The sequence below is a fragment of the Lonchura striata genome, chromosome 4A (assembly GCF_050655825.1).
Source record: "Lonchura striata isolate lonStrDom1 chromosome 4A, ASM5065582v1, whole genome shotgun sequence".
NCBI lineage: Eukaryota > Metazoa > Chordata > Aves > Passeriformes > Estrildidae > Lonchura > Lonchura striata.
Window position 1 is genome coordinate 7,533,690 of NC_140742.1, and position 24,465 is coordinate 7,558,154.

Sequence of the window (24,465 nt, forward strand, 5' to 3'; positions counted from 1 at the left end):
CACAGGAGCCTTTTTGATGGAAAATCAAACTAGTTAAAAACTCCTGAAGAGAGGAGTAATTATCCAGCTGGCTCTTGTTAGTCCATTTCATAGCTATGAAAAACAATGTTCTCCCAGCTCCCTGCCCTTGCTTCAATTCATTAATTAGCGATATTAATTAGTTGTATTAATTGCAAGCTGATACTTCTAAAGCAAAGGAGGCTGAATGCAAGAATGTGGTTCATAACCTCTCTAGATGAGTAAAGGTTTCTTTCTGAATATTGGAGGTGCCCTGGAGAGTTGTGGAAGTGCCTGCCAGGTAGCAAAGGTGGCTTTGTGCATTACTGCTAGCAGGAGCATCCTACAAATTGGAAGTCAAAATACTGATTTTAATGATGTTGTTTGTATGTACAGCTTCACAGCTGCTGTGCTGCTGTCTCCCAGCTCAGTGGATATTGTTCTTGCCTATGTGTTGAGGACATTTCTCAGCATCCTGGTGTGCCCTTCCCACCTCTCCTCTCTTGCTGTGGTGCTCTGGGGATTTTGTCATGCTGTGGTGAGCCCATGTGGCTTGAGGGCTCTGCTGGCTCAGCGTGCAGCTGGTGTTGCAGGAGGTGGTGAGTCCTCCTGACCCCACACCACCGCCCCGAGGGATGTTTGTCATGGCTCCTTCAGAGCCACATCACATTGAAAACCTGAGTCGGCCCCAGTTCCCTGCTCTAATGTCAAGAACAGATCTGTTGTTGCCCGTCCTGAAGGTCCACAGGTCAGCTCCAGGTTTGTTGCCAAAACAGCAGCCTCCCTGCAGCACGGCTGTGTCAAGTCCTTGTGGTGTGGTGGCGTCAGTCGTGTCACTCGAGGATACAGCACAGTGTCATCGAGCCCTGCAACGACTCAGCCGTAGCAACGTGGCTGAGGTCATTTGTGTAACCAGATGTGCTGAGGCTTTAAGACAGGCTGGCGCTTGCTGTAAAGATGGAAGGGTGTATCATGTAATTTAGGCTCTCAGGTCCTTTGCGTATGCAGCAATCGCTTAAGAGGATCATTTTGGTCAAGGAGAGCAAGGCACTGGCATCAAGGAACAGAGCTCTGTGGAGATGGGCATGTGAGGAGACAGATCACAATGTGGTGGCAGAAAAGGCTGAACTGCAGATTAACAAAAGATGGATTTGTGTTGGATTAAGCAGTTGTTCTTCAAGCAGTTCTTTTGTCCGCATAGATTAAAGGCCCTTCAGACCTGGCAGTTGTGCACGTTTTAGGGGTACAGCTTTTTGGGGGTCTCTTTGCAAGGGGCTGCCGAGGTGGGACTGTGCATCTGCAGGGTGGAGCTGCCTGTGGTGTGATCCTGCTGGGCCGTGGTGTGATCCTGTGCTGCGACTGGGGGCATGCTCAGACCCCAGAGCTCAGTAAATGTTCACCTGGCTCCTTTCAGTGCTGATCTACAGGCAGAGGCTCACTAGGTAGTTAACACTTTCCCCCTGCTGTGTGCTCGCACAACTTGAGGTAATTTGGTGATTTGACAGCGTTTCTCCCTCATGCTGAATATAAATCAGCATTTGGCACAGTCCTGCAAGACTGCAGTGCTGCTGGGGCAGAGCAGTGGAGCAGCAAGTGCTGTTAGTGTGCAGCCAACGTGCTGCTGGCATGCTGAAACCTGAATTTCTGCAGTGTGCCAGCCCCAGGGGAGAAATACTGCAAACAGCCCCTGTTGTCCTCACAGACCCTTGGCCCATCACCTGGACTAGACTGTGGGTGGGTGCTCTGCCCCTGCAACTCATCACTTACATCTGCCTTGGGGGCCAGCTCCATCCATGAGATGCCCTGATGGCCTGGTGTGGACACAGGAGCCAGCTGGCCCACAGTTAATTAACTATGAGAACCATGAATTCTCTAAGCCTTCACAATTAATTTCTTCGTTTCTTTTTTCTTGCTGTTTTTGTTAATGAATTAATTCTATGTGCTCATGGAAGTATCCTGGTGAGGCTTGAAGAACAGAATTACAGTGGGGGGAAAGCCTCTCATTTTGCACCAGCATTTAGCTGATGAAATGTAAAGATGCAATGAGCTGATTAGTGATTCTGGTAATGTAATTAATGCCTCTGTTCTTTCATACGTGCAGAGCTGGAGGTCGAGCTGAGCGCTCAGTGAAAATTTGCCCTGAATGCGCAGTTCAGTGTGCTCAAAATTATTGCTCCCTCGTTATGATTCCTCCAGTAATTCCAAATTAAAGTTGATATGCTTGTAAACGAAAAGTGGGGCATGCCTGTGAATTGCAAGGGCTGGAGAATTGGGTTGCAGGATGGGAATGTCAATGCCGTGATCCCCCGCAGGCTGGGCAGGGAGGGGCTGCAGCAGAGCAAACACCTCGGTGCTGTCGCTCCTGCCGGATGCAGAGCTGGTGGTGGGGCCTGGCTCAAACCCTTGTCTGCTCTTCCCTGGCTGCTACAGGCAACCAGCCTCGTGTGGTTCTTCAGTTCCATCTTCTTAACATCGCAACCGTCATAAGCCATTAACGTAATTCCCACTCTGAAACCAAGCTCGGATGAGCTCATTTTTCCATGCAACATGATTTTGACATGCCTTACATGAAACTTTTATCTTTTTTTTTTTTCCTCCCCCATTTTTAATAAACATCACATTATCAAAATATTAGTGACGCTGGATTTGCCATCGTTGGTTTACCATAGATAACAGCAGGAATGTTCTTCCCGTTCTGATTCAATAGTGCATGACAAGGGAATCCAATTTGTTCAGATTTAGATGACATGCCTCCAATTATGTAATTCCATTAGGAGGTGCCTGCAGCCAAGTCTGTGCTCACAGTCTCAGCAGACATAACTCTAATGGGACGTGTTGCAATATTGCTGTGTGGTAAGCACAACTTTGATAGAGAGCGTGACCTGTCTCTCCCAGTCGTGTTTGTGGGAATGGAGAACACAAAAAATGACCCAGCTGTACTTGGGGCTCTAATCTGGCAATAAGTTATGTCACTGCAAGAACAAAGCTTTGCAATGAAAGGTGAATTTGCAATAGCTATATATTTTATGTATTCAAAATCAGTCAGTAAATGCAGCACTTTGAATATGATCTTATATTCAATTCCATAAATGGAAGATATATTGGTTAAAGTTTTTTTCTCTTGAATACCATCTCAGATTCCTATGTACTTGGGAATGTAGGATATTTATGAGAATATAAAGCAGAGATGGAAACATAAGACTATATCTTAACACAGTTACAACTTGCTTTAAATTATTAATCTTTAAGAAGCATGATAAAAAATTCTGCTATGCAAATTCTGTGGCACTAGAGTTGATGTACATATCCATTACCATAGAGCTATCTAAATAGTGGTTTTAAAATAATTGTGTAATGTTGATGCAGAGTTACAGTTTCTGCAGGCAGGAAAAGGCAATTCTAGTGGCAGATCTGTCTCCCCAAGAAGTGGGATGTAACACCACTCATAAATAAAGCTGTTTAGATTAATTTAGCATCACTTGCAAACCAGAAGATTTCTGCAACGCTTTGGGTAAATGGCTCAGGCAGGGGTTGGCAGGGCTCAGCTCTCCAAGGGCTGGGAAGAAGCTGGATGGGCCATGTGGGGTGTATTTTTGGTAGAGGGTGCTAGACCTGTGAAGATGAAGACATTTAAATGCATCTAGTAGCCATAAAAAGGTCTGACAACCATGTGACATCCCTTACTCGGTCTTGCCCTGTATTTGGGCTGGACCTGCAGACAGGTTTATTCTGCAAAGCAGGGATGTGAGCTGTACCTCTCTTGGTCAGTACTAACTAGGGTTTGGCCAAACAGATAGTATTTAAATATATTGCTTTTATTAAGAAGAAAAGCTCCCTAATCCTTGCTGTAGGAAAGTATGAGTGATAGCATCTCTACTTTCATAATCTTTTGCAGTTCTCACATGAATATATGAAAGAATTTAATAATGTTCTAGGTTAGAAAATGATCATGCATATGCATACATCTTTAAAATCTATCTTCTCTGACTTTCTTTCCCCTTACTTACATCAAGAGAGGAAGCCAACAAACTACTTCAATGTATGATGCATCCAATATCACCTTTCACATAAACAGAAAAAATATGCTTCCTCTGTTGATGTGATGAGACCAGGATGCATTTAAGTGTCTAGAGAAAGTGTCATTTTGTTTAAAATAATGTGAAGAGGAGCCTAGTCGCAGTATGTTGAAATGAGTTATGGGGGTGCTGCTGTTTTAATGACAGGATGGGGGAGATGCAGCTAAAGGTGCTGCTGTTGTGCCTGAGCCCTGGCACAGATTGCCACTGCTGGGACCTCTTTTGCACCTGCTGCTCTTGTCCCCATCCCTGCATAGATGCTCTGCCAGAAAAGCCCGCTCAGGTGGTGTTTAGCTGTGCTTTAATCTGGCTCCTTGGTGGATTGCTTAGCCTGCAGATACAATAGAGTATATTAACCTCAGTTCAAAACCCAGTGTAATTTTGTGGGAATGAATTGTTCAGATAAATCTGGTAGAGCAGTTTCTTAATCTGCTAAATGGGGAAAGACATTGCTTTTTGCAATTTGGGAATAAATTAGATTATTCTAGATTAACCCCTCCAGGATGAAGACATAGGAAGAAGCTGTTGCTGCTCAGACAGTCGATTTTCAGGTTTATTTATCACAGCAATCCAGCTGCCAGTGTGACTGAGAGCAGAGCCTGAGCTGCTGCCATGCACTTCACCATGCTCTGGAGCTCCTGTTTGCTGAGTTCAAATGCAGAAGCATCGATCTGCTGCAAACCAGGCCATGTACCCCAGCACTGGGGGCACTGGACACTGCTTTGGCTTCTCTCCTGGGGACAAAATACCCAGGCATGTTTCCCCAGGGGTTCAGGAGTTCATTGGAGAGTTTTGTTAAAGCAGCTGTGCTCCAAGACAAGCTCAGTCCTCGGATCCCTTCCGATCTATGAGTGCCCTGTTTGGTTCCCTTTAGGAAGAGGTTCCCAGGTGGGCTTAGAGGAGCACCACAGGTCTTGCCACCTTCACCCTGGATGCCAGCATGGTGCTGGATTAAGTGGCAGTGAGCAAACCTGCACTCAAGAGGCAGAGCCCATGTTGCAAATGCTTTTGTGCCTGAGCATCAGTGCCTGTCTGCAAAGCTGGCTTTGGCCCCTCCACCTCCAAAGCTCCAGTCCATTTCAATGCAAAATGGAGAAAGGCTGGGGTCCAAAAGATAAATGCCTTGGCCCGTGCAGCATCTCCCTTTGTCTGATCCTTGCAGGAGTATTTCCATGTCCCAGAGGTGTCTGCACAAGCTGAATGGTGAGAGCAGAGCTGGTGGTCCCAGCCCAGCACAGCAGCATGACAGGAAGGGTGCCCTTCCTTGGAGACCTGGCTCGAAGCTGATGCTAACAGTGAGAGGAGTTATTGCTCAGCACTGCTGGTGATGAGAGGAAATGTTCAGTGTTTTACTTTCTGGGACACCTTCCCAGAAAATGTTTCCTTGTCATAATTGCAGCACTGATGCCATAAGCCCCGGCAGCAGCTCCCTTTTAGTGGAGATGAATGGAGTGGAGATCAGGAAAGCTTTCCAGGATTCAGTTTGGTCACAGCCTGTTAAATCAAGAGCCTGTTCAATGAGGGCATCATGTGCTCCTCAGCCTGGCCACACACAGTGAAGAGGGGCAGCTGAAAACTCACTGTGTTTGCTGCTTGAATCTGGGGATGCTGCTACATCTGTTCCCCAGGAGTCATTGGGCTCACACTCTCTCCTGGTGTGTTGTCTGAACTGGATAATAAAGCTCCTCAAAGCAGGACCACATTTGCCATTGTGCTGTCAATCCAGGAGATGAGTATTCCCAGGTCCTCCTTGTCCCCATCCACATGTGTGGTTCCTGTGTCATAAGAGGGGGGAAATAAACATGTGAATCTGCAATTCTGATCTTAAGCATTGAGGGGTTTTTGGGAGGACGGTAGACCAACAATTAATGGAAAAGCTTGGAAAAGCTTCTGGCTTTGCTACTCTGTTGTTCCCCAGTGATGTGGGACTTGGCACTGGTGGATCCTGAAGGGAAACTCATTCCATCCTGTCCCTTCCCTGTGGGGGCACCCTCTGCAGGGATTGCTCAGTACACCAGATGGGTAGAGAAGGAAATCTCAGGACTTATAACTGATACAAGTGGAGTTCACTGAGGAGGAGGATGAGATAAACAGATGGTATCAGGTCCTTCATGGAGATGGAGGTACCAGGATCACCTCTTTGCTCACTTAATTAGGGCAGTTCCTCAGTGCTCTCCCACTTCTTACCTGCCATGCTTTTTTGATGTATGGAGTTGTGCTCCACTTTGTTTCCTCATTGGAAACATTTGCTTGGAGGAGGACAGCTTGGGTTGAATTTCCCAGAATTTCCCAACTTTCCCAAAACTGTGCTCTCAGCATTGGAGGGTTGTGGTGTTTCAGATGGGTAGGGGAGATACAGTAGAGACAGAACTTAAAGCTGATGATTGGTGAACTGTAAATTGTAGCTGGAAAATGTGGCTATACTGTAAAATTCAGGACACCATCTGTTTCATTGCTTACTTGCAGTAATGTTTGTACTTGATAATTAAAATGTCACACATTTTTTTAGTCAGAATAATCCATGGAGGAGTAGAACTGTATCTTTCAAGAGATACTCACAGATAGGAACAAAACTGTTTCGAACCATCTCTTGCTTCTCATAGAAGAGTTTTGCTTCTTGCCTTTTTTGCTTGTTTGTTTGTGGTTTTCCTTTTCTTTTTTTCATATTTTGAGGACAAGGCTGGGGGAGTGAGAGCAATGGCAGATCCTTTTGGAAGGTGCTGTGACCTTAGTGAATAACCCTGCATGTCATGTGGTTTATTTTGCTTTAGATTTATCATAATGGGTTTTTCATGTCCCTTCTGGCAGGGGTAGGATATCTTTGGCTTCAGCTGAAATCAGCTTGGTGGTAAGGGTTTCTCAGCTAGCAAGACTTCCCTCCAGCTGGGGGTTCAGTGTGCTGCCTTCTTCTGTGGCTGGTGAGGGCTGGGAGCTCAGGGCTCAAGAACTGCAGTGAGAAGCTGCTCAAAGAAAGGGCAGATCTTGACCCAAGCTTGTGATACCCTCACAGTGGGAGAATCAGACTAAAGGATAAAGCAAGTAGCACTGTTCATGGGCAGTAGAATTGGGTGCTTTTTGCATAGCAGTGCCAGTCCTTCAGCTGGCACACAGGGGAGCTGGACTGCTCTCGTTGCCCAGCCCGGGTTGTTGCCTTTCTGTGGTGGCCTCAGTTCAGCTGCCACTTTGGCTGGAGTTTGCTTCGTGGCACTGAAAAGATGGGAAAATTGAATTTGTTTTTGACTGTCTGCAAGTAGGATTTTGAATGTCTTTATGCCACAAATTAATTAAAAATGGAGCATCTGAAATCCTGAAAAATGCAATGTGTCCTAGCTGATGTGCTGTCACTGACTGCCAGGAAAGCATCTGATGAGGTTTTGCCAGCTCAGTCTCCAGTTTCCAGGCACACCACGAGCTTGGACTGTGTGGATAGTCCTTCTGAGCACAATGGACACATCCCTGGGTTTGTTCAGGGTTGGTGTATGAGAGCCTAAAGTGTCATTTTCTTTTAATGTGGCTTTCTAAGGGCATTGTCCTCACTGATTCAGACTGAGTAAGGTACACTTTTACTAAATGTTTGGGGTGGAACTAGCAGACGTGGGAAACAAGATGTTCTGCACATCTTGTAATGTTTACTTAGTCTTGCTTGCTTAGCTGATGTAAAACCCCTCCCAGCTGAGCTTTGACACAACAAATGCATCCATGGAGTTTTACTAGAAACACACTCTGCTGTTCCATGAAAATTTTAAATCCAGTTATGTCAACCGTGTGTGAATAAAAGTTTTAAAATCCTGGTCTGCTGGGAGCCATTTGGAGCTCAGTGTGTTATGCTGGATCGGAGTGTGCCATCAGTAAAAAGTCAGGATTAAAGATGAAGTCTGCAGAGAAAGCACAGCCAGTACCCCAGAAATATTTCCCAACCAGCCAGGTGCTTTCAGGGCTGTCTCCCATCTTAAATCAAGCATCCCAGCATCCATGCAGACCTTGTACGTCAGAGCTCAAGATGTGTCCTTGCAGGATGATGTCCTGTGCTTCTGCCAGGAGACTGTATTGTAGTGTGTGAGGGAGGGCTTAAACTATTCTAATTGTCTGCCATGAAATTGCAGTTTTGTTCCCTGGAGTAGAAAAGTGAGTTTAAATCATTAATGCCACAAGTCTCAGTGATGATTACGGAAATGTTTGCAAGTGACTTAATCAGTATAGTTTGTCTGAGTGGCCCATTTTAATATTATTGCACTGATTAAGTTTTCTTAGCTAATATGTGTTTCATTTCCAAGTCAATTAAATGAGAATCCCCTTCCATTACATGATATTACAGTAGTGCCCTGGTGGGGCAGGAGCACACTTGGTATTTTCAATTGATACAGATTTCTTCATTATACAGTCTCATGGTGCTCAATGGAATCAATGAGAGCTGAAATTAAAACTGTAGAAGTTGCAGCTGTAAATACACTGTCCCTTCCTCTGTCCCTCTTTTGGCAGCAGTCTGAGAATTACATTAGTATCATTTCATTAATTACATTGCAGAGATGTTTTCAATAGATGCTTGCTTTTGACAAAATTTTAGAAAGACTGGGAAGGACTTTTCCTGGATTTCTGTATGCGCAATAGTCATGATAAGCAAAACATAAGTTGCACTAATGTGCCTTTTTAATATGCTATATATCCTCCGTTTAGTTTTTAAAAGCCCTTTTGTATAACCTATCGTGGGATGTATTAACTGGTGTATGGAAGATTATCTGCAAATGACTTGTGAAGGAATTACGTTCTTTCGTGTGAGCCAAACCTCCTCCTTTTATGTATTATTGAAGCAAATTGATTGAGCTCTGATAGAGTAACAAATGATTTTATAAATACCTCTCTGGAGTTAATTTCCCATTGTGGGAGATGCAGAGCTCTTGGGGCTGATTGTACAATCTTTTTCTTGAGAGCTCCAAGGTTTCTCCAGCCCTGAGGCGGGGATGTTCAATAGTAGCTACTCTCATGTACAAAGGAGTTGGGAGGGGTGTTCAGGCAGCGATTATGAATTTTCAGTGGGTGCTCAGGATATAGGATAAATCACAACTTCTAAATACACACTGATGTGTTCATAAAGAAGACAAGTGTGCGTGCCAAGCTGAGACAGGAGCCCTCCACACCCACTTCCTCCTGGATCGTATTAGCCACAGAACTTGCAAATGAAGCACACAGGGTTCGGTGATCTCCTGCATCCTGTGGGTGATGGGTGGCTGAGTGTCCACAGCCCTGGGGGACCTTGGGCAGGTTTGCTGTGACAGCCCCTATCTCATTTCTCTGCTGTCGTGCAGCTCCATGCAGCCACGTGTCAGCTCATGCCCTCTGCTTGCACACACAGAGCCTGTCTGAAATAATGGCTTTATTCGATTATTATAAGTATTTTCATCTGGTCAGAAGGAATGTGGCTTTGCGCATTTAAGACATAGCTAAAATATATATGGATATAAGGATAAAGCTTTTTTATTGCTAAATACATGCTTTTTATAAACAAGAAGTTGGATTTTTTTTTTTTTTAGAATATAATAAATATTTTAGCATAGTTATTCTGGCTCTATAAGTGCAATGAAAATGTTAGCCTTGGCATATCAATCGCACTTTACAGATGACTGTAATTTCCTGAATGTCAAAACTCCAAATTTCTCTACTAAGCAAACTTTTCAGTGGCAAAATAGATTGCCTCCATAATATATCACTGTGTGCAAGAAAAAATGAAATCTTTATGTACTGTATTATGAATCAATGAGGCATTAAGATTCTTGGAAGGGTGAGTGGACTCTGGAAAATGAAAAACTGCCACTATTCCATCTCTGTAAACCGCTGCTTATGGAGTGTAGGCTTTGCAAACCTCGATCTTTGCCACCGCAGAAATATCAGTTACACGTTGAAACTAATTCCTGCAGCAGCATTTAGATGGGGTAAATACTGTTGTAAAGATCTGATTTATAGCAGCATCCTGTGGTTATTCACCAGCTCTGTTGCAGTGGCCTCCTTTTCACTTTGGGATGTCTGCCATGCTTTTTAATGAGTCCATAAGAGCTCTGTGATCAGGGCCATGCTGTACCACACCTGGAAGATGTGTGTGATGTAGCTCCAGGGGACAAGGGACAGCTCCTCACACCAGGAGTAGGAAGGTGCTCCTGGCACTCTGTGAGTGTCTGAGCTTAATGTTTGAAAAGACATCGCTCAGACCTTGTGTTTTCTTAGTGTGTATTAAGAGTAAAATTCAGCTCTGCCTCCTGTTTATTAAGGGATAGTCGCCCTAGGCAAGAAAGGCACTTTTTCCAAAGCCAAGGCCTTGCATGCTGCTGAGACCTCACAAATCCAGTGTCACCTGTGCTGCAGCTTGTCATCCAGCACGATGGAGGCATGGCACACACAGATCCTCCTGTCACCTTCTCTTTCTTTTCCTTGTGTTTTATCTCCCATGTCCAGCCTGGGGGCTCTGCCCCACTGCTGCCCTCCATCCTGATGCCTCTGTCATATAACCAAGCTCATGGGGTGGGAAGCTTTACTGCTCTGGATAGGCTGTGATGGAAGCTGGGTGTTTCCACGGGGCAGTTCAGTCCTTTATCCTGCAGGTCAGGTGGGTGGGATGGGTCTGGGCCCCTCTGCCCAGCATTGCCACCCTTTCCCATGCCAGACCCCAGGGTGGAGACAGAGGACTGGGGACTGGCACCAGCAGCTGAGTCACTCCTCTGTTTGCCGAGTCTAAAAACAGAAACTTGCTTCTCTTGTTATGCACTACTGAAAAAAAAAGTAATTTAAAAGGTCACTATTCTTGCTGAATTGGTTTTGAGCGGGGGTATCCTGCAGAGATCTTAATAATACAAGCAATTATGAAATTAATACCACTCTGGCAGATCTGCAGGGCTGCTCTCCCCTCTGCAGGCAACACTGTGGACAATTATTTTGTGCGTGAGGGTAGCTGGGAGCATGTGCGTGTGTGAGGCTGCATATTTTTTACTTATTTAAAGTCTTATTTTCATTATCTTTGTTTGCAGATGCCATGCCTGCACATATATGAATGTGTACCTTGACCTGCTAAATCGCTGCCTTCCTCTGTGCCTGAAATGCTTTTTTTCCACAGATCTTTCATATTTGGTAATTTCACGGGCAATGATGGGCTGATGTAATTGCTGTTCTTGAAAAATCCAGCTCCTTTTTATGGGTTTCTCTGGCACTTCTCTCCTGCTGCCGTTGCTGTGGGTAGGCTGCTGGCTTCCTACCCCCACCATTAGTGTTTCTAGACAAAACATCTCTGTGATTCATTGGGTGCTGATAGAAGTGAAAACATAATGATTACTTAGAGGAAATGTAAATTTGCATTTGCTAACAGCTTTAATTCACAGTCCTGAAATACTTATCTCCTTCCCTTCCAGGCCCTTTTTCAGAGCTAATGCGTTATTTGCTTCTGCCGCCTTGAGACCCAGAGTAAAGGAATATAGTCTAGGTAGTCTTGCAGGCTGCTGCAGAGGAAAGGGGTGTTTGTTCCTATTTCTCTCCCTCCCCATAATCTTTATCCATCACTTCCTTAATGAAGAAGGGATTTGTTCATTCAGATTTTACTGTACTTTGAATTTTGGGTGAGGTGGACCTGGAAGTTTGGTTTCATTGAAATGCCTGAATAAAGAGAGGTCTCGGGAACAAGTAGTAGCCAGCCCAGGGTGCAGCTGGGCCTGAGCTGCACTGAGGTCTTTGGGGAGAGGAGAGAAGGGGAGCAGTCCTGTTCCAATACCCCTGCTCCATGGTCGCCTCCTTGCACGAGCTGTGACAGGGGCAGGGGAGGCCCTGGCATGGGCAGCCAGGCTGCAGATCCAGATCCAGGCCGTGGAATACTGGGCATGAGATCTTCTCCCTGCAGCTCACAAGGAGCTCAACAGCCCCCCTTGCTCCTCTCCCACTCCCAGATGGGGTTTGTCACCACTGTCTGTGGGCTGGGAGGCCTTGGAGCTGAGCAGCTCTGTGGGAAGCCCATGGGCAATGAATGCATCTCCACTGCTGCCATTGCCATCCACATCACTGCTGGGAAGCATCTGGGACCAATCTAGAGTGGATGCAAGCATTCTATTCCCAGTGCTGCCTCAGTAAACTTGGCAAATATTTTGGCCTCATCTCTGTGAGTTATGCTGTGGGAGCAGCTCTTGGCAGGGAAGAGGCATTCTCATTTTGGGGGGAGGTTCCAAGCAGGGATGGTTGAGGCAGGAGAGGTTCTCACCAGGATGCTCACCCCTGTCCTTCGGGTTGTGTCTCTAGTTGACAGAGTTTGTTAAGAATCAGGATGAGTCACAGTATTAAATGAACACTCTGCCTCTCTCTCAGTGATCTCCAAACAGATGCCTGACTCCAACAAATTAGGCAGCAGCGGTATTTCTCTTGGAGGTGCAATTTGTGGTATTAGCAAATCAAATTCTCAGTGGGCCACTCTTGATGGGAATTAACCTCAAGTTCTGGGGGCGAAGCACTTGGCACTCAGCATGGCATAATAGAGTTTGACTTCTCAGAGAGATGTGGTGGCCGTGATTGATCGGCTGGGAGACCCTCTGCCAGAGATTAAAATCCATCAGCAGCTTTGGAGCCCACAGGGAGGGTTCCTAAGAGCACAAGGAATGTGAGACTCACACCATTCATGTTCCTGACCTTCTGTCATTGTCTGTGTCTTTGTTGTCAAAGAATCCTGAGCAGGGACGTTTTCCAAGTGGTGTGGGATGAGGGAGAAGTGCAGGACACTGCCTGCGACACAGTTTCACAGTTTCCCCACAGCTGCTGGGAGCAGTGGAGGAGAAGGAGATGGGATCTCAGATCTGTGCACAAGGTCACAGCATAGGAGCATCTTCCTGTGGTCAGATGAGCTGAAACAAGTTTCCATCTCAAAAAAAAAAAAAAAAAAACAAATTGAGCAGCTTTTAAAAGAATGAGTATGTGGCTATTCTTTTATAAGCAATCTCTCTAAATTTTTATTCAGCAGTATGAGCAGTTTGTGTGGAGGGGGGAAGGACATGGATTGTCCTTGTGCTGCTTGCTGGCTCTGGTGATTGTGCATTGTTTCTGGTGTTGAAGTGCCAACTCTATGATTATTTTTCTTTTTTCAGTAGCTCCATCCTTAATCCTTTGCATCATATGCAGAATCTCTGCTGTGGGGTTTTAGTTTGTTTTATTTGCATTTCTGCTGGATGTGGCACAAATCTGGTCTATCCTTTTGCCCCTGCACCTTCAGAGTGAACTTTTCTTTCAAAATACCCATCTTCACCTGGAGCAGAACCTGATTTCACACCGGCCCATTAATGTACCACAAAGTCCATGACTGGGGAGGAAAAAACCCACACAGATTTGGAAACCTAACAAATTTCCTTGCCTCACCCATCTCCACTCAAAGAGATGGAGACACTCGTATAAAATTGCCTCCCATTCACTGCACAAGCCCCGTCTGTGACTCCAAACGTCCTAGCCAAGCTTGCCATCTGGCTGGACTTGACCTAGATACAAATGGGTGTGTTTGAGTGAGCTTGAAGCATAGCCTTACTTGTGCATGGGGAATGGGACTGCCCCAGTACTTTCCCTGAAAATCATAGCTCTGCTTCCTCAGCCCTGTGCTGAAGCTGTGTTTTCCAGCATTAGTTTGCCCCAGGGAACAGCCTGTGGGGGAGATGGGGATGTTTCTGGGGCTGCAGTGCTCCCTGTGCAAAGGCTGTAGGTTTCTCACCTTCAGTGACCTACAAAGCCCTTCTTGCTACAGCCTCATTTCTCAGCAGAAATGGAAAAAGGTCACTCAGTCCCTCACCTACTAATCCACTAATGGATGTAATGGTGAGTGGATGTTCAGCTTTCAGCTCCCCTCTCCAGTCCTTACCTCATAGTTCCATCAAGCTGGGCTCAAGTTTCCAGGCTGAAGCCATGGCAGCTGCCAGCATCTGACCTCCAGCCTCTCTCGACCTCAACAGGCAATTAAACAGTGGGACAGTGGGGTTGGGATGAGATGTGTTCTGACTTTGGGAAATTCTGACCCATTTTGATGCATAATTAGAGTCACTCCCTCCTCTCCTCTTTAGGTGAGGAGTACAAAAGGAGCCCCCTGAGCACTGTAGTGTGGGTACCTGCATATCCCTTCCCTGGCAGCTTCTCCAAACTCTGAAGTCTCTGGCTTTACTCAGTGTTGTCATCCCCTGGGGTTTCACAGTTCCTTACTTGCACTTCAATTTTTTTCTTTAACCTTTTTTTTTTTTTTTTTCCCTATTAGAAGTTTGATGCAAGTATTCTTAAAAAAACTGATTGGGTTAAAAAAAAGGGAATCTCATTCTGCCCCTGGGTTTGGCAGAAGTGGGGAAAGGGCTGGCAGGAATGGACTGTGTGACCACAGGATTATCCTTCAAAGCAAACAGATGCAGCGTGGGGAGCAAACTCAACATTGTGGCACTGCTCAGTCCCCGCATTCCTCAAGGAACAGCAGTGCTCAGGAAGAGACCAGAAGCAAGTCACTGTCACATCATCCCACATCCCTGATGCCTCCAGGGTCAACCTACTTTGTGAGTTGCCCTCGAGCTCCCTTTCTCTGCTTCATGGCCACCCAAGTTCATCAGAAAAGCCATGTTCTGGTGGGTGCAGCTCATGGTAGCTGGAGCTCTACCTGCAAACGTGTTGTTTTGGGCTCTGAAGCACAGGCTTCAAGGAATGGGCAGGAACTCAACACCCCCTTGGTAGGACAGCAGAAAGAACAAGTTGCTACCTACAGAGCTAAAAATAATTGCAAATCTTTATGTCTTCCTCAGTTGCAGCAGAACGATGCTCCAAGTGCTGATGGCCAAATTCATCTCCAGCACGGCTGAGTTGGGGATGCATTAAAGCTTTTATGACTTTCTGAAGCTCAGGTCAGATGAATGCAGAGCAGCACAGCTGCTTTCCTGGAGCTGCCATGATTCCTAACTCAGGGGAGAGGCTTGGGGCAAACAAAGCATCTCTAAGACATCTCATTTTTTGAAAGCAGTATTCATCTGGGAAATAACAAGGTGGAATAAGCAACAGCTGCGAGCCTGTTTCAGCAAACTGTGCTTAGGCCAGGGAGGATATAGGCCCTGCCTGGGACATCCTGTGAGTATCCCTGCCTGGCATTCTGAGCTCAAAGCCCAGACACCTCCATGCTCACTGCAGAGTCCAGTGAGCATCTTTACTCAGCCTCATCCCCCCAGTCTCCCTCGACTGCAACATTCCCCTGGCAGGCACAGGTGGAGATACCTGCCCAGATGAGGCACTCCAGGCTGACAGAGCGCTGTTACAACACAGCCTCTTCCACCAGCACACGAGTTTTTATTCATTATTTTGTTTTTACAACAGTAACCAAGGGAGACACTTTGTCACCGCCTGTGACCAAAGAGCACAAAGGGAGAGTGGCTGGAGAGTTTGAACTATAATAAAACGCTCCCTGTATCGATCTTGGCTCAGGATTTGTTTCCCTTCTTGCATTAACTCCCCATCGATTTCTGTGATGACCTTAGAGCATACAGTCTGGTTGGCCTTCTCCTTCAGCTGGTAGCACCCCTGTGCCTGCAGCCTTCTCCCCTGAGCTGAACTGCTCATGGGCCAGCTTGTACAAGGGGCCCTGGAGTAAGCAGGGCTTTGCTTTTGCCCCCACAGTCGTCAGAGTTTTGTTGCTGTATGTTAGTTGCTATAGTTAGTGCTGTATGGTTGGGTCATTATTTTAGTGCAGTGTCCCAATAAACTAGATCCAAGGATCAGGAGTCCTAGCAGAAGGTAAAGAAGGGGATTAGGTTTGTCCATTTCCCCATGCTGGGGATCCTGACAAGGCTGTGTTGCTGCTGTGTCAAAGGAGCCTGAGGGACAACCACAACCGGGGACAGCTCCTGCTCATTGGAGCAGCTGGTTGAGGTGGTGCTCATGGAAAACCCTTCCTCTTTGCCAGGTTGGGCTCTCCAATGCTACCAGAGACCTGCTGAGATAAGACAGAGCAAAACTGCCCATCTCTGCAAGGGACACTATGGGGTTAGCAGCTGCCACTCACTCACAAAAGTGAGTTTTATTCTTGCTCCCTCTTACCTCCAACTCTCCCAGTGAAATCATTGAATGGCATTTCTGTGGAAAAGGACTTTCCTTGGGATCGTGGCAGGAACCACCCCAGACGAGCATGAGGATGGGGGTGGTGCTGATTGTGGTGTCCCAGCTCCAAGTGTGAGAGTTTGTTGTGAGGTTGTTGTTTCCAGCCACTGATGCTGTAACTGGGCTTATTGGCTTTATTTGGCTTTATTGTACTTTCTACTTACTTAATTATTCATAAGTGTGGATGCTCTAAATAGGAAGAGGAATGGTGATTCTCCAGGTTTTCTTTCCCTGTGCAGTTGGATCCTTTTTGTGCTTGTGATTCACTTCTTACTCCGTTCAAAGACAATTTTCTGTAAAACATTGACATCTAGTGGCTTTTCTGCCAAAGGAAACAACAGGGAACAAAAGTTTGACTTCAAGGTGACCAGTCACAATGTCACTTGAGAAAGCAAATTAATGTCCTTCTGCTCCTTACTCAGCACCAAGGACATGGCAATCACACCCCAGGGGCTCAGGGCTCCTGGGTACACCCTCCTTGGTGTCCTCCTGGAGGAGTAGCCTTCTCTGTCAGGACAATTTGCTTATTGAGCTACTTCAATTCCATTTGCTTAAGCAGATGGCTGGTATCCTGATGATGTTCCTCCAGCATCATCCAGGTGAGGCCATGGTCATGTTAATGGAAGTTCAAAGAGCTGTGTCTATCTTCAGGCTGTGATGATGGACAGCATGGTGTTTGATGCTGGATATTAATGTGCAACCCAGAGTGAACTCTGGGCAAATTCTGTGGTTGAACTTGCAGCTTTTCCAGCTGGTGGCCTGATGGGTTCCCTGTGGCAGCGTGACCCCCACGTGTCCTACTGTCCTGTTGCTTCAAACCAAAGCTAGCACCGCTTTTGAAAATATTTTCTCTTAAAAAATGCATCCTTTCATTTCTTGTTAGTCACTTAGCTCTCCTCCCTCATCACTTCAGTCCTGTATCAGATGAAGGCAGGAGAATAAAACAGTATTTATGTGGGCTTTGCCAAGGTCCTTGTTAGGATGGAAGTGGTTTGTGGCTTCTGGGCACACCCCGTTGATTTGGCGTACGAAAAGAAAGGTCCTGTAGGAAAATGCCTTCCTCAGAGTTATTATGGTGATCTGGGGCTGGTGCAGCTGAGACCCACAGCTGCTCATCAGGAACATAGCACGGGCAATTCTTTGCTGTCTGTGGCAACCTGTCAGTGAAGCTCTGTTGTACAAGAACATTAAAAGAGCCAGAGCTGCCTATGTCCTGCCTGGGTCGTGGCTTACATCGTGGGAGGTATTTCAGGTATTTCCCCAAGGACTGGGGAGACCATCAGTTGGAGCACCAGCAGGAGCCTGTAGCCACATGGACAGCCCAGCACAGAGGGGAGTCTTGCGTCCCCTTGGCCTCTGCAGAGACAACAGCTGTTGAACAGAGACAGCTCTGTGTGTGTGCAGGTAGATGCAGCCCTTCACACTCCCCCTGGGGATTTGTTCAGTCGTCCTTCACCCTGCGGAGGTGAACTCACAGAGGAGCCTCTGCAGCAGAGCTGCTGAAAGCCTCTTAAGTGCATCTCCCTGTTTGTATTGATTTGGAGCGTTAATGCGCTCTGTGCTGGAGACACACGGGAATAAACGCTCTGTTTTCCTCTCCCCTGGCAGGAACTTCTACTACATCACCATCCTGCGTGACCCCGTGTCCCGGTACCTGAGCGAGTGGCGCCACGTCCAGCGAGGAGCGACATGGAAGGCGTCCCTGCACATCTGCGACGGCCGGTCCCCGACCACCGAGGAGCTGCCCAGCTGCTACACCGGGGATGACTGGTCGGGCTGTTCCCTGCAGGAATTCATGGATTGCCCCTACAACCTGGCCAACAACCGCCAGGTCCGCATGCTCTCTGACCTCAGCCTGGTAGGATGCTACAACCTGTCGGTCATGCCCGAGGAGCAGAGAAATAAGGTTCTGCTGGACAGTGCCAAGGAGAACCTGAAGCGCATGGCCTTCTTCGGCCTGACCGAGTTCCAGCGCAAGACTCAGTATCTCTTTGAGAAGACTTTCAACATGAACTTCATCTCGCCGTTCACGCAGTACAATAGCACAAGGGCCTCCAGCGTGGAGATAGACAAGCAGACTCAGCAGCGCATCGAGGCCCTTAATTTTTTAGACATGGAATTGTACGATTATGCAAAAGACCTGTTCTTGCAGCGCTACCAGTACATGCGGCAGAAGGAGCACCAGGAGGCGCGGCGGAAGCGCCAGGAGCAGCGGAAGATCCTGCGGGCAAAGCAGGCGCACCTGAGGGAGCGGGGGGAGAACAGCTCCAGCACTGACTACACAGGGAACGTGGAGCGGTGGCGGCGATAGTGGGGGGCACCTGCCAGGCAAAAAAGAAGCGGAGCCCAACCCAGCCTGCAAACCGGAGATGACAAGTGATGCTTCTCAAGGGTCTGAAGCAAAAAGAGGTCAAAATGTTGCCTTTGCAGTTGCCTTTGCAGTAAATGTTGTACTGTACGTGGAACACTTAATCTTAGCGTGTAATGAAATTGTCCTTTTTAGGTTTGTTGGATTATTTATGAAATACAGGAGCCATGTCGGCTCATCGGAAATGTTTGCTCGGACATTTATTTAAAAGAAGAGAAAGAAAAAAAATCCTTAAATTAGTTATGAGTAAAAAATGGGATGCTGGAAAATGTTTGTGATGCTCGGCTAAAATCTATCTGGGAAGCAAACTCATTTCCTAATAACGAGCATTTAGCATACTCTCACAATACAGTATATGAACAAATCCTTTTCCCTTTGATTTTATCTTAATTTTATTTCAATAATGTGTTTTCAAGGGCACCAACTGCTTATGATATTTACCAAGTTAATGAGAGGATGATGAAGGGAACAGTAAAGGTCTAGAAAAATTATCGACTAGTTTTATGTATAATATTGGCTTTTAAAATGAATAGAAGTAATTTCTCTAGTTATATAAATATTTAAAATTTTAAACTTTTTCTACCTACTGCTGTTTAGAGTTTTAAGCTTGGTCTATCACATATTTAAAAAAAGAAAAAAAATATTTACTTTTCTGAACTCAATGCCAACGTTATAGACACTGTTTCCAGAACTTTTCAGGGCAGTATGATTTTAACCATTCTGGAAAAGTTACAGCACATTCTCATGTTTGTTTCATAAAGCCTTCTCCAAGTTATAATCCTGTGACAGTGTCTCATTTTAAGTCTTTCTTACCCATTAGAATACATAATGCTGAATTTATCATTCCTTAATAATTGGTGGTATAAACTAGATGAAATTATGTTGCTGATATTTGTGTAGTGTCTTTAAAAAGTCATAAAACTCTCTAATCCCAGCAATATTATAAAGAGAATTGCTCAACGGAAGTAGATTTACACTTGAATTAGGATTTACTTCCAGTAAATCTTTGCTACACCAGATAAGAACAGGGCTTTTTTTTTTTTTTTTTTTTTCCTGTGCTCTTGAGCCCTTCCTAGCGATGACAGATGAGGACTGAAAACGACGGAAGCCAGTTTTTCCATAGCCATAGTTAGAGAAGGAGAGGGACGTGTGTGCATGGGGTGCAGCAGCCGGCTCCGAGCGGGCGCTGCTGGGGCTGGGAGCTGGAGTGGGATCCCCGCAGCCCTTGGGGCTCCCCCAGCCCCACTGGGACAGCAAACGGGGCACGGGGTGCGAGGGGCTCCTATCAATCTCTATGCAAAAAAAAAAATACAAACCTCTGCAAGGCTTGGGCCAGACACTGAGCAAGCTCAGGACGTTTGTCCTGCGGTGCTCCCGAGCTCGGCACTGAGCAGAGACAGCCGGGCAGGGCCTGCGGGCCCAGGGACACCATGCTGACAGGCTCACTTGCACTGTTGCCTTTCACCTGTAATACTCTATACACCATGAAGGCAGGGGGCAGAAAATGAGGCAGAAGGCTTTAAAAACATCTTACGGCTCCACGCCTAAGTTACCTGGAAGTGGTTTTACATCTGATGTTGTGTGGCTGCCTGGCGGCAGCAACCCTGCCAAGGGCAAGGGGAGAGCAAAGCAGCAGCAAACCAATACCCTGCATTAGCAGCTTCAAGAAGAGAATAACTTCATGTACAGCAATTTGGTTTTTTTTTAATGAGAATTGCAGTTGCCAATATGATGTCTCAGTTGTATTTTGGTTTTCACGGGGGAAAATAATTCACTCTTGAAACTGAAAGGCACTGCTGTAAACAGGACTTAACTGTGGGCCAGCTGGAGGCCTGTTGCAGGAGGTGCATCTTGTTTTTATGCTGTGGTGTGCATGGTTTACAGAGACTAGTTGCATTTTCTTTGTGTATACTGTTTATTGTATATAGGGGATGTACGAATATAAGGATACCATTTTGTCATAACCATATCAAATTCTACTGATTTCCACCGTAGACGCTGTCTTATTGTGTAGATTTACAGGCCAATCCACTGACTTCGATTGTGTCATTTAACAATAGAACTGATAAATAAAATTTAACTACAGACTTCTGATTTTCATGTGATTATTTCTTTTTCTGACAAAGTGTTGAGAGCTGCACAGTTGAGAACGGATGGTAATTCTGACATGATTGAAATAGCAATTCACAGCAAGTATGGGAATTTGAAGTCACAGCTTTTCTGAATTGTATTTAAACTACAGCTTTCAAGGGGCAAAACCACTTTGGGCTTTTGTCTGGTTGAGGAATTACTGCAGAGGTTTTGACTTCTGAGCAGCCCTCAGAAAAACAAGCTGTGGTTTCTGGTGAAGCAAATATGGTTGTTTGTGGTCTGAAGCATTAAGGAATTCTTTCTCTGTTTGTACATATATGATTTATTTTTTATCCTTTATGAGATACCCACCCTCTATGTTGACTCTGGAGGATGTTGCCTAGCCACTGACTTCCAGCCCATCCCACTGTATCCCTTCTGGGGACACAAAAAAAATTGTCAGACACCTTCCACTGTCTCAGGTTGCTCCAATCACTGTCCAGCCTGGCCTTGGACACTTCTAGGCATCCACAGCTTCTCAGAGCAACCTGTGCCAGGGCCTCACCACCCCCACAGAGAGGAATTTCTTCCTGATATCTTAGGTATATCTTCTCTCTTTCAGTTTAAAGCCACTTTGTCCCATCCCTTCATGCCCTTGTCAAGGACTCCTTCTTCAGCACTCTTGGATCCCCTTTAGGCACAAGAAGGGGTTCTGAGATCTCCCCAGAGCCTTTTCCAGGTTCTGGATACCCCCTGCTCTCTCAGCCTGTCTCCAGAGCAGAGCTTCTCCAGCCCTCTGAGCATCTCCTTGGCCAGAGATGCCACAAAGATGCCACTTTTTGACAGTTTGGATGGAGGCATTTTTTTCTTGGTGTCTATAAAAGATCCACAAGTTTGCCAGGCATGCAGCAGGACAGTTGACATGAAGGTGTCCACGGGAGATTTTGCCTTGATCTACTGGAACTCCCCTGTGAGGACAGAGCTGCCCTTCTCCTGTGAGTACCTGCAGGGGCATCTTACCTCTGAGAGGCTTTTGGAGCCCTGGGGAGCAGGGGGTGGAGGGCTCTGCCAGCAGATCTGTGTTTGACTGGCTTTATAGACAGGTCTGTTAGTGCCCTGGGAGAGCTGCTGCAGGAGCTGCTAATGGGATGGAGGTCATTTGAGATGCCTCCCTGCAGCTAAAAAAGCACCCAGCAGTGAAATCCGGTGTAAAGCCAACAGGGGTTGCCTTTTGAGGGGAGTAATTTGACAGCTGAGAAAACCCTTACTGCAGGAGGGGAAGGTTGGAGGAGTGGGGGATGTGTTTGGACAGACAAACTTCAGAAACTGAGGAGCTACAGCTGTGAGTCAAGTAGCTCTCAAACCCTCCAGCAAGTTTTGAAAAGCGTGGAGACTCGTTAGGAAAACTCTTTTGAGCACCGAGATGCCTCTTAAGTTTCCAGGGATGGAAAGGGATGTCAGCACCTCTGGCACTGCCAGCATCCACCCAGGCAGTCAGTGTGGAGCCCAGGGCTGGTGAGGAGATGGTGACATGTAGTGCTAAAATTAATGTTAAAGTCTTGGATCCTTTTGCCCTCCAAAAAATTGGGAAGTTGATAACTGTGAGACCTGTGTGGCCTTGCAAAGGGCCATATTTGGGTCTTAGAGTTTGAGACTAAAGCTTTCCTAAAGGGTACCTGGTATGTAAAAGCTGTTGGGCATGAACTGCTCAGCTGATTTTTGTCAATGACCTTTGCATCCTCTTTATATGGCAAATGATCCATTTTAGTGTGCTATAATCCATTTGCTTTCAGTGATGTAATTTTTGAGTGAAAATGAACTAATGTTTTTTTGTTTAGTTTTTTTAAATTCACACATTATCCAAATATCAGAGCCATGGGTAACACCTGACAGATACCATGCAATTGCTGTTTCAGCTGTTTCTGCTCGTGAAATCAGTGAGGAGAGGAGAAGAAAACCTGATCCGTCTCCTCTCATAAATTTGAGCCAGAAATATCAGGTAATTGAGGAAACATGTCAAACTGATGCAAACCTTGAGCTGCAGCCCTGAGCTGTCAGGCTGGCCCAGTACTCTCAGGGAGGCACAGAGAGTAGCTCTGGCTGGAGAGGTCATCCTTACAGAGATGTCTTCTGCAGGAGAGGTATTTTCCAAGCAGGTGATAAATTTAAATCTTCCACTTACTAAAAATATCCCTTTCTCCAAAGGATTTGGGTGGAGCTGGGGGTGGTTTGGTTATTGCTGCACCCTGCTGGGGTAGCAGTGCCTGGGAAGGGAGAAGTGGAGAGTCCTTTTCCAGTGGGAATGGGGATGCAGGGATGGGGACAAGGGATCTCCTACCTCCAAACTGCAGGGAGCACTGCCAAACCAAGCAGTGATCCAAATGAGGGTGGGCTCCAGGCTCTGGGGGCAGCTGGCACCATGTCCTTCCTGCCCTGCTGGCAGCTGTGGCTCCACGGAGGAGCAGCCTGCACAAACCTTCCTGAGCAAATAGCCCAGCATCTGAACTCTTACCTATGAAATTCAATTCTGGGTTTCCTAAAGCAATCTCCCTGTTCCACCAGCCTCATCAGGGAAGAGTGTAATTTCATTTAATCCATTTCTTGAGTTCAGAGTGAACGGTGTTGCCATCATGCTAATATCACTGCTCTGCCATCTCTAGAGACAGGCTGACGAGTTTGGGCCTGAAATCGAATTTAGCTCTGAGCTTCCAGAGGATCTATCAGCCAAATTACCCGTGGTCTCTACCCAGCAGCTCTGTCATGCAGTTTAGCTCTGTGAGGATACATTAGGCCAGGCAGGAGAGGTTATATCGTTTTTTGTTTGGGGAGCAATGAAATGCTGAAACAATATATATGCAAAGCAAACAAAATAGTTACGGTGAGAGCTGAGTGTTCTTTTTCAGGACAGTACAACCACTGCCTTTTGGTATCCTCAGCTATTTTAATCTGTTCCCTCGTATGACTGCAAATAAGGTTTTCACTTGATAGGATGTGCACAAGCAGTTGTGGACATAAACCTTTATATGAGCTAGAGAGATTAATGTCAAATATATGTATTTTCTGATGGGCATTCATGAGCAGAAGGATGCTTATGGGTTCTGGCACAGCACTCACTTGAGCCCTCATTCTGATAACTGTCTCAGCTCCACAGTATCAGTGGGTGGCCAATGGCACAATACTTGTTTGCCAGTGAATAGCAAATAGCAAACTTTCTGATACATGACATTTGGGAATTATGAGAATTATATTGGGAAATGAATTACTTCGGGGGATGTTTAGACCAAAGGAAAGGGGAGATTTTGGAGTAGCTCTATGGTTTGAGGTTCTCAGTTCACACTTCACTGTCCCTCTTTGAAAAATTCTTTTAAATGCTGTCTTTAGATTGTAAAGGCAATCTGTAATGAGCTCAAATGATGCAGAAGCTGAATTAGACCTTTAGTTTCAGATTAAATGGTGTAGCCTGTCTTGGGATAGAAATAATGTGACCTTTTCTTTTCCAAACATCCTACAACTATAAGATGCTGGTTTTTGAGTGGGCTGTGGCTGTAAGGGATCTCTCTCCCCTTTGCTATCATTGCTTGCTACTTGAAACAGCAACAGCTCTGTAATGTTATTAATATTAGGTGAAGCACATGGAAAGTGTTCTTTTGTGCCATGTAAGCAGTGAATAGGGGGGTTATGCCTCGTGGGAGATGTGTGCTCCACAGGGGGAGACTGGGAATTTCCCCTCTGGGCATGGCAGGCTGGGAAGCGTATTAATAGACATCATTACATTAGAATAATTGCTGTGGAATCAGCAAGCGCGTGCATAATCTTTAATGCCTGGGAAATCTCACA

General features: G+C 46.1%; 1 protein-coding gene across 1 annotated transcript in view; it reads left to right on the forward strand.

Moving 5' to 3' along the window:
- Nucleotides 1–20,645, forward strand: part of HS6ST2 (heparan sulfate 6-O-sulfotransferase 2) — a 126,440-nt gene extending 105,795 nt beyond the window's left edge. Inside the window, exon 2 of the mRNA XM_021548441.4 lies at nucleotides 17,799–20,645. Coding sequence (XP_021404116.2) covers nucleotides 17,799–18,501 — 703 coding nt within the window. The 3' untranslated portion in view covers nucleotides 18,502–20,645. The remainder of the gene's footprint in view (nucleotides 1–17,798) is intronic.
- Nucleotides 20,646–24,465: the final 3,820 nt, after the last annotated feature.